Source organism: Rhipicephalus sanguineus, chromosome 5 (genome assembly GCF_013339695.2).
Source record: "Rhipicephalus sanguineus isolate Rsan-2018 chromosome 5, BIME_Rsan_1.4, whole genome shotgun sequence".
Classification (NCBI taxonomy): domain Eukaryota; kingdom Metazoa; phylum Arthropoda; class Arachnida; order Ixodida; family Ixodidae; genus Rhipicephalus; species Rhipicephalus sanguineus.
In genome coordinates this window covers 196727184-196737896 of record NC_051180.1, presented here as the reverse complement: position 1 = coordinate 196737896, position 10713 = coordinate 196727184, and the positions used below count along the sequence as shown (strand labels likewise).

The window sequence follows — 10713 nt, the reverse complement described above, 5'->3', positions numbered from 1 at the left end:
TCTGCGGGGCGCCTCGGTTCGGTGCCGGACAGCGAGCTCCCTTTTCTTTCTCTCTTTACGAGCATTCCTCTCTCTTTTCACTCTCGCCATTTCCGGTGCAGTGTGCGCACTTGCTGTACTTTCCTCTCTCTTGTTGAGCAGAATAAACTAGACGTTGTTACTGAAAAGACGTGTCCGTCTCGTACAACCCGGCTCTACAAAGTGGTGACCCGGACGTGATTCGCGGCACTGCCGAAGTATTGTAGAGCCATGCAACGCAACGAGACACACCCCAACACGGAAGCTACTGGGCCGACCGATCATGACGTCTCTGCGGTCTCCTTCCGACTCCCACCTTACTGGGACCGCCACCCTTCGATCTGGTTCCTGCAAGCAGAGTCAAAATTCGTGCTTTCTGGCGTGCGCACGGAACAACGCAAGTACCATCTCGTTGTTTCGGCGCTGTCACCTGCCGCTGCCGAAGAGGTATGTGACCTGCTTTCAGGACCGCCCTCCGCCACACCATACAGCACTCTCAAGGCTGCTCTGTTGGAGCGAACGACGGTATCACAGCGTTCTCGCATCCAACAACTGCTCTTCGCGGAGGAATTGGGCGACCGCCGGCCAAGCCAGCTTCTTCGCCATATGCGTACACTGATGAGTAGCAGCACAACCCCCACAGATGACAACTTGCTGCGCGAACTCTTTCTGCAGCGCCTTCCGGCCAATGTGCAAATGGACCTCGCCACTGCATCCACGTTGGACCTCAACAGTTTGGCCAGCCTGGCAGATAAAGTCCTGGAGGTAGCGACGCCGTATGTGTGCAACGTCACGCCATCATCCAACAACGTGAGTGCCGTTCCACAGATACCATCTGCCCCTGTTTCTCCTATCGACGCACTTTGCCATCGCTTGGAAGAACTGGTTTGTGCTGCGGAGCGTCATTACACCCCAACACGTCACCGAAGAGACCGCAGCCTAAGCACCCCGCGGTATGGACGAGAACAACGCTCCCGGTCTCCCACACCACCAAGGATGTGTTTTTACCACCGTCGTTTTGGGAAGGACGCGCGTCACTGTCTCCAACCTTGCTCGTGGCAGGAAAACGAGCAGGCCGACCATTAACGGCGACGACGGGTCAAGGCCAACCAGAAAGTCGCCTACTACACGTCATGTGCAGAATCGCAGGCCAGCAGTACCTGGTGGACACTGTTGCAGAGGTCAGCATCATTCCGGCTCAAAAATCCGACCGAATGACACCCCCGATCTCCTACCTTCAAGCTGTCAACAGTAGCAAGATCCCCGTGTACAAATCGCGGTCGCTCACTCTCAACCTCGGCTTGCGCCGCGTGTTTCGTTGGGTTTTTCTCGTCGCTGACGTACGCCGTGCCCTCATTGGCGCTGACTTCTTAAACCACCATGGACTGCTGGTCGACGTGAAACGGCATCGACTGCTAGACACTACTACACTTCTCTCTGTTCATGGTGTCGTTTCCCATGACTCATGCATAATCGCCCCAACTACAACAGTGGCCAATGACCGCTTCTCTGAGCTTCTTCGAGAGTTCCCAAACATCACGCAACCACCTGACTGGACAAAACCCGTGCAACATGATGTCCGCCATCACATCATCACCACTGGTCCACCTGTTTTCGCTCGCCCACGACGACTTGCTCCTGATAAGCTCAAAGTTGCCAGGGCTGAGTTCGAACACATGATAGAACTTGGAATAATAAGACCATCATCTAGCAGCTGGGCGTCTCCACTCCACCTCGTTCCCAAAATGTCAGGTGACTGGAGACCTTGTGGAGACTACCGTTCCCTGAACGCAAAAACCGTTCCGGACCGGTATTCCCTGCCTAACATTCAGGATTTCACATCAGCTGTACATGGAACAACAGTATTCTCCAAAATTGACTTAGTCCGAGCCTTTCACTAAATTCCAGTAGCAGACGAAGATATTCCTAAGACAGCGATTACCACCCCATTTGGCCTCTTCGAATTTTTGAGAATGCCATTCCGCCTTCGAAATGCTGCACAGACATCGCAGCGGTTCATCGACACGGTTATACGCGGCTTGCCGTTCGTGTTCGCCTACGTCGACGACCTACTGGTGCAAGCACATCCCACGAGGAACACCTGCAACATCTCCGTCTTTTCGAGCGCCTGTCAGCAAACGGAATAGTTGTGAACACTGCCAAAAGTGAGTTCGGGGTTTCATCTCTTAATTTTCTGGGCCATCGCTTGGACAGCACTGTAATTAGCCCTCTTCCTGACAAAGTGCAATCCGTCGCCGAGTTCCCCAAGGCTACATCAATAACCAAACTGCGCCCGTTTCTAGGGCTCGTAAACCTCTACCGCCGATTTATGAGAGACTGGGCTACGTTGTTGGAACCCCTCGACCATTTGCTTTGTGGCAAACACTCGGAAACTGCACTGCCATGGAACACCGCGGCGGACGAAGCTTTCAACTCCATCAAGCACGCTTTGGCTGAAGCCACACTGCTGTCGCACCCCAACCCCAGTTACCCCTTGGCACTCATGACTGATGCATCTTGTTCTGCGGTTGGGGCCGTACTCCAGCAAAAGGTGAACGATGAGTGGCAGCCCCTTGCATTTTTCTCCAATCGCTTGACCTCTGCCCAAACAAACTACAGTGTTTTCGGCCGTGAGTTGCTCGCCACCTTTCTCGCCGTGCGGCACTTTCGACACCTACTTGAAGGCCGCTATTTTATAATTTTCACTGACCACAAACCTCTCACCTATTCAATCGGCTGCTCTGACTCCCTGTACACACCACGCGAGGTGCGCCAGCTGGCCTTCATCTCGGAGTTCTCAACCGACATACGCCACATCAGCGGTGTTGACAACGCTCCAGCGGACGCCCTCAGTCGCGTGGATGTCATCACGCGTAGTCGCTCCAAAAGCTCTACCTCAACATCATTTCCCTTCAATCTCCAAGATCTGGCTGCAGCCCAATCAAACGACACCGAGCTTCAACACCTACGCGAAGCGTCCACATCACTTCAGCTCGAAGCAGTGACATTTGAAGATGTGCCAATAACTTCGACACCTCCACAGGCACACCTAGACCATTCCTAACCAGCCCTTTCCGGAAGAAAATATTCAATGCCTATCACGGTCTTTCTCACTCCGGAATTCGTGCTTCCCAAAAGCTTATTTCGTCACGCTTTGTCTGGCCGGGCATGAACGCCAACATCAGGGATTGGGTCCGTGAGTGTGCACCTTGTCAGCGCGCCAAAGTTCAACGGTACCCCGTTCCCCCGTCAAAGCCTTTCTTGCAACCCGATGAACGTTTCGCCGTCGTGCATACTGACATCGTTGGCCCGCTACCTCCATGTCAAGGCTATCGCTATCTTCTCACCTGTGCCGATCGCTTCACCCGCTGGCCCGAAGCGACGCCTATGCCCGACATGTCAGCCGCTACAGTCGCAGAAGCTTTTGTTTCCAGCTAGATATCCCGTTTTGGCTGTCCGACAACGATTGTGTCTGACCGGGGTCGCCAGTTCGAATCGTCCCTCTTTGCGGAGCTTCTGAAACTTCTTGGTATTTCACGCCTACGAACAGCGTCATACCATCCCCAAACAAACGGCCTCGTCGAGAGATTCCATCGTCATCTCAAGGCAGCACTCACGGCGCACAGTTGCCTCGACAAGTGGGTTGACCGCCTTCCGCTCACGCTTCTCGAAATTCGATCTCTTTCAAAGAGGACCTCTCCTGTTCCACTTCCGAGCTTGTTTATGGCACTTCGCTTCGCCTACCTGCCGATTTCTTCGAAGAAAGCGGCAGCGCCAACAAGCTAACAGCCACTGAATACGTCGACCAGATGCGCGAGGTCTTTAGACACATTCGTGCGCAGCCTACACGCAGCCAGCCACGTGCATCGTACATCGCTCAGGACCTAAAAACAGCGACACATGTGTTTGTGCGGTACGGCCCTGTGCGCGCTCCGCTTCAACCACACTACCTCGGCCCCTTCCGTGTGTTGGAGCGCTGGCCTGCCAACTTCGTCGTCGACATGAACGGGACACGCGACACAATCGCGCTTGAGCGACTCGAGCCAATGTTCAGCGAGGCACCCGCACTTAATTACCTCGCCATGCCTCCCTCCGCTGGACACAACGGCTCCTCCTCTCCATCGTGCATCTCGTCACCACCACTGCGCCGTGTTCACTGGGATGACAATTGAACTGAAAATCGCTCGTCGCACCAGCTTCCTCTCTAAGGGGGGAGCAATCTGTAGCGACGCGTCCACCGTCGCACACCCCTCGCGGTCGTAAAATCTCTGCGGGGCGCCTCGGTTCGGTGCCGGACCGTGAGCTCCCTTTTCTTTCTCTCTTTACGAGCATTCCTCTCTCTTTCACTCTCGCCACTTCCAGTGCAGTGTGCGCACTTGCTCTACTTTCCTCTCTCTTGTTGAGCAGAATAAACTAGACGTTGTTACTGAAAAGACGTGTCCGTCTCGTACAACCCGGCTCTACAACCAAATTCCTTAATATTTTCACGTGGTCGTGACGTCGACGAAGACAGCAGTCGGCGTTTGCAGGATGAAACTGTTTATTTGGCCGAACTTGTGGCCGGAAAATGAGAACCATAACTACAGCAATACAGGCTGTACAATGATAGCGGCGAACAGGGCGTCGTCCGTCGATCAACTGACAATCGGTGAAGCGCGTCGGCATTTAAACATGTGCCGTCGAATATTCCAGCGTTATCGCTGGGTGTCGTGCTAATTCTAGAATAAGCTCGAGTGTGCGCGTCTTGCGCGCAATCTTAACAAAACGATCTACAATGATCGGGAAGGTTCTCGAACAATGAGGCGCGGTTCGCGCTGAGCTTTGCCGACAGTCTTTGTGGCCGAAAACCGAATATAGCAAAAGTGATAAAGAAACGATGCGATGCCCCCCTCTGAAAAAGCATCGTCCCGATGCTTAAAACAGAACACGGGTAGGGAGGTGGGTGGCCGATACATGCAACAATAAATAACAAGAACAAAGCAAGAAAGTTCAATAAACAATAAGCAAAAGTACAGTCCATAGATTCACTAACGCGCGTAATATGGCTTCAGGCGCACGACATGGACGACTTCAGGTCGCGCACGGTGCCGCTGAGAGTTCGTTATGCCGTCAGGGACAACCTCGTAGTCGACTGCGCCGAGGCGTCGAAGTACCCTGTACGGTCCGACGTATCGTAGAAGAAGCTTCTCACTAAGTCCCCGTCGACGTATTGGCGTCCATACACTCTCTTTACACGGTCACCGGGTTGGTATTCTATGTGGCGTCGTCGAAGGTTGTAGCGGCGGCTGTCATTCGTCTGCTGGTTCTTGATCCGTAGGCGGGCGAGCTGTCGTGCTTCTTCGGCGCGCTGTAGGTAGGTGGTCACGTCGATGTTTTCCTCATCGGTCACGTTTGGTAACATGGCGTCGAGCGTCCTTGCCGGGCTCCGTCCGTAGATCAACTTGTATGGCGTCATCTGTGTCGTTTCTTGTACGGCCGTGTTGTACGCGAAGGTCACGTAAGGAAGGATGGCGTCCCATGTCTTGTGTTCGACGTCGACGTACATGGCCAGCATGTCGGCGATGGTCTTATTTAGAGGCTCGGTGAGGCCATTCGTCTGCGGGTGGTACGCGGTGGTGCGGCGGTGGCTCGTCTTGCTGTATTTGAAGATCGCCTGAGTTAGGTCCGCAGTAAAGGCGGTACCTCTGTCTGTTATGAGGACCTCTGGGGCGCAATGACGCAAGACGATGTGCTCCACGAAGAGCTTGGCTACCTCGGCGGCACTGCCTTTGGGCAAGGCCTTTGTCTCGGCGTAGCGGGTGAGGTAGTCAGTTGCCACGACTATCCACTTGTTTCCGGTATTGGACGACGGGAACGGCCCCAGGAAGTCCATCCCGATTTGCTGGAACGGCCGTCGAGGTGGCTCGATAGGCTGCAGAAGTCCAGCTGGCCTAGCGGGCGGTGTCTTGCGTCGCTGGCAGTCCCGGCAGGTCTTTACGTAACGGGTGACGTCGGCGGAAAGGCGCGGCCAGTAGTACTTTTCCTGTATTTTCTTGCTAGCGTGCGAGAAACACCCAGGTGTCCAGACGTCGGGTCGTCGTGGAGAGCCTGGAGGACCTCTGGCCGCAATGTCGAGGGTACCACGAGAAGGCAATCGGCTCGAAGCGGTGTGAAGTTCTTCTTTAGGAGAACACCGTTGCGCAAGAAAAACGACGTCAGTCCCCGCGTGAATACCTTCGGAACAACGGTGGTCCTGCCCTCGAGATAATCCACAAGGCCCTTCAGTTCCGGGTCGGCTCGCTGTCGTTCGGCGAAGTCTTCGGCACTTATGGCTCCCAAGAAGCTGTCATCATCCGGGTCGTCGGGCGGTGGTGGGTCGACAGGGGCACGAGACAGGCAGTCGGCGTCGGAGTGTTTCCTTCCGGACTTGTACACGACCGTAATGTCAAACTCTTGAAGTCTTAGGCTCCACCGTGCGAGGCGACCTGAAGGGTCCTTCAAGTTAACTAGCCAACACAAGGCCTGATGGTCGCTCACAACTTTGAAGGGCCTGCCGTAGTTGTAGGGGCGAAACTTTGACGTAGCCCAGATGATGGCGAGGCACTCCTTTTCTGTTGTGGAATAGTTGGCCACTGCCTTAGACAGCGACCGGCTAGCATAACTGATAACCCTTTCCAGTCCACCCGTCCGCTGCACAAGGACGGCGCCGAGTCCTACGCTGCTTGCATCAGTGTGAATTTCCGTATCGGCGTAATCGTCGAAATGCGCAAGTATCGGAGGTGTCTGCAGGCGTCGTTTGAGTTCATGAAATGCTTCGACTTGCGCTGTTTGCCACCTGAATTCGACGTCGGTCTTTGTGAGCTGCGTTAGTGGCTCGGCTATCCGTGAAAAGTTTTTGACAAAGCGTCTGTAATAGGCGCACAAGCCGAGAAATCAGCGCATGGCCTTCTTGTCGGTGGGTGGCGGGAAAGCGGCGATGGCAGCTGTCTTCTGCGGGTCTGGGAGCGCTCCAGTCTTGCTGATCACGTGACCCAAAAACAAGAGCTCCTGGTACGCGAAGCGACACTTTTCTGGCTTCAGGGTGAGCCCGGAGTTCTTGATTGCTTGAAGTACGGATTGAAGTCTCTGGAGGTGTTCGTCGAAGTTCGAAGAAAACACAACGACGTCGTCCAAGTAAACAAGGCAAGTTTGCCACTTCAAGCCAGCTAATACAGTATCCATGACTCGTTGGAAAGTCGCAGGTGCCGAGCAAAGACCAAAGGGCATGACCTTGAACTCGAACAGGCCGTCCGGTGTTATGAAGGCAGTTTTTTCTCGGTCTCTCTCGTCGACTTCGATTTGCCAGTAGCCGGTCTTGAGGTCTATCGAAGAAAAGTACTTCGCGTTGTGGAGTCGATCTAGGGCGTCGTCTATACGTGGGAGAGGGTACACGTCCTTTTTCGTGATTTTGTTCAGGCGACGATAATCGACGCAGAAACGTAGGGTCCCATCCTTCTTCACTAACACCACAGGTGACGCCCACGGACTCTTTGAAGGCTGGATGATGTCGTCGCGTAGCATTTCGTCGACTTGTTTCTTTATGGCCTCACGTTCTCGCGTCGAAACTCTGTACGGGCTCTGACGAAGTGGCCTGGTACTTTCTTCTGTTATGATGCGATGTCTTGCGATCGGTGTCTGCCGAAGTCTGGACGACGATGAAAAGCAGTCCTTGTATTGCAGGAGCAGGGTTTTGAGCTGGTCTTGCTTGACCTTCGGAAGACTCGGGTTGACGTCGAAATCTGGTTCGGGACCTCGACTCGTCGAAGCAGGTTCGGCAGCATCGAAGAGGGCGAAAGCATCTCTGGCGGCTACACATTCTTCGATGTAGGCGACCGTCGTACCAATGTTGAGGTGCATATATTCGTGGCTGAAGTTTGTCAGCACTACCTTTGCTTTACCGTCACGCAGCTCGGCTATACCTCGTGCGACGCAAATTTGACGGTTCAGGAGTAGGTGCTGATCGCCCTCGATGACGCCTTCAAGGTACGCAGGTTTTTCGGTGCCGACGGAAATAATGACGCTGGAACGCGGCGGAATGGTCACCTGCTCTTCTATCACATTCAATGCATGGTTCCCTGGCGTCGCGCGGGGCGGGAGCGCTTTGTCTGAGGTTAGTGTTATCGACTCAGACCTCAGGTCGATGACGGCGCCGTGGTCACTTAGGAAGTCCATTCCAAGTTTTCCATCCCTGGAGAAGTTTTGTAGGATTACAAAGCTCGCAGGATAAGTCCGGGTATTGATGGTGACTCTCGCCGTGCAGACAACCATCGGCGTTATCAGGTGGCCTCCAGCTGTCCGGATTTCGGGTCCACTCCAAGCGGTCTTTACTTTCTTCAGCTTGGTGGCGAATGGCCCACTGACGACGGAATAGTCGGCCCCAGTGTCGACGAGAGCGGTGATGTTGTGGCCGTCGATGATAACGTCGAGGTCGCTAGTTCGTCGTCTCGCGTTGCGGTTGGGTCGCGGCGTCGGGTCACGGCTGCGTCGGTATGTTCCGCTGCTTCCATGTTGCGTCGTCAGGTCTTCTTCAACCCGCGAGGTTTCGTCGGCAGGGCTTCGTCTGCTTCGCGCCGTGTTCTGTAGGTCTCGTCGCGTTGTCGTCGGCGGCGGCCGCGGAGGATCTTCGGCATTTCTTCCTACAGCAACCGCACCTCCATCGGTTGCTGCCCTTAGTTTCCCGGATACGGGCTAGGCGACCGGCCCCGGTTTGGGCCAGTGTACTGCCGGCGGTGCGGTGACATGTAGCGGCCCGGCGAAGGCGAACGGGAAGGTCGTCGTTCTTGCCACTGTGTTCCGGTGAGGTAGTCGTCGATGTCGCGAGGCCGTTCGCCTGGCTGCGGGCGCGGCGCGTTGACGGCGAATCCTCGAAGCCCCATCTGTCGGTACTGACAGCGGCGGTACGTGTGGCCGGCCTCCCCGCAGTGGCAGCAGAGCGGGCGATTGTCAGGGGCGCGCCAAACGTCGGTCTTTCTCGGCGTGTATCGATGGCCGGCTGGCAGGCGGTATGACGTCGGTGGCGGCGGCGGTGGTGCCTGGCGGCGGAACTGCTGGCGCGGCGCGGCGTCTTGACGTGGGCGAGGAGGGGGGCGTTGCGTTGGGCTGCAGCAGCATAGCTCACTGCTTGCAGCTGCGGCTGCGCTGACTCGGGGGTGCCCAGAGACTGCTGAATTTCCTCTCGGACGATGTCAGCAATCGAGGCAACTTCAGGCTGTGGTAAGGGTAATAGCTTGCGCAGTTCTTCCCGCACGATCGCTCGGATCGTTTCACGCAGGTCGTCGGAGCCGACGGCATGAACAGCTGGGCTGTCTTGTATCGATGGGCGATTATACTGGCGGTTGCGGATTTCCAGCGTCTTCTCAATCGTCGTCGCCTCAGAGATGAATTCTTCAACTGTCGAGGGTGGGTTCTGCATCAGCGCAGCGAAGAGCTCTTGCTTTACCCCTCGCATGAGCAACCTGACTTTCTTGTCCTCGGGCATGGCTGGGTCAGCATGACGGAACAGTCTGGTCATTTCCTCTCCAAATATGGCAACGCTTTCATTTGGAAGTTGGACCCGCGTCTCTAGCAAGGCTGCGGCCCTTTCTTTTCTGACGACGCTTGCAAACGTCCGCAGGAAAGCGCTGCGAAAGGCGTCCCAAGTTCGAAGAGTGGACTCCCGATTCTCGAACCAGGTCCTTGCTGCGTCTTGAAGGTAAAAGTAAACGTGACGCAGCTTGTTCTCGGAGTCCCAGTTGTTGAATGTTGAGACCCTTTCGAAAGTCTCGAGCCAGGTTTCCGGGTCTTCGAATGACGACCCGCGGAAGGTTGGCGGCTCCTGGGGCTGCCGGAGTAATATCGGCGCAGGCTGCACGGGGTCCGTCATCGTCGCTGCGGTCGGTGTTGGGACCTGGGGCTGCCTGGTTTGTTCGGGAAGGAGCCCGTACTTAGGCTGCGGTCCCTTCTGCCTGCGGCTTGTTCGACGATCCGGGTTTTCTTTGCCGTCGTCCTCCTCGCGGCTTGGGCTTGGGTCAGCGCTTCGCGGGGGCGTCCGGATCATGGAAGAAGCAGCACCTCCACCAGATGTCACGTGGTCCCCAGGTGAAAATATTGCAACTGGAAACAACTGGCTCCAACTGGGACCAGTTCAACTGGTTTATGGTCAAATTCCCAGTTGGGACCCACTGGGACCGAATTCCCAACTGGGACCCACTGGCAACTGGTACCAACTGGGAATTTGACCATAAACCACTTGACCTGGTCCCAGTTGGCACCCACTGACAACTGGTCCCCACTGGGAATCCTGCCATAAGCCACTTGATCTGGTCTCAGTTATTTCCACATCAGGTTTAATTTTTAATGGGACCAGCTTCACACCATTTGCAACGGGCAACTAGCTCTTATTGAGATCTCTGTAAGAGCCACTGGCCCCCGCTGGGACCCACTGCCAACTGGTGCGCAAGATAAAAAAAACAACCTTGGATACTCATTAAATGTTTATTTTACAAACATTACACAGCACTCAAATTTTTTAGTGTTTGGCGGCAATCCTGAATTCTTTCCGTGAGATTGACGTAACCGTGACCAATGGGAGAGCGTTGCTGCAAAATAAGAGGTAACATATGTTACATGCATGTCTCAGAATAGCCATATCAATTTAATATACACAGCAGACCAACCTTCTAAAAATTCACACTACGA

The 10713-nt window shown here is 54.9% G+C and overlaps 1 protein-coding gene across 1 annotated transcript; it reads left to right on the top strand.

Annotated features, from left to right (window-relative positions):
- Positions 1-249: 249 nt before the first annotated feature.
- Positions 250-2165, top strand: LOC119395170 (uncharacterized). The gene is made up of 2 exons (XM_037662452.1): positions 250-828; positions 2022-2165. Exons 1-2 carry the CDS (start codon positions 250-252, stop codon positions 2163-2165), a joined length of 723 nt encoding a protein of 240 aa, XP_037518380.1.
- Positions 2166-10713: the final 8548 nt, after the last annotated feature.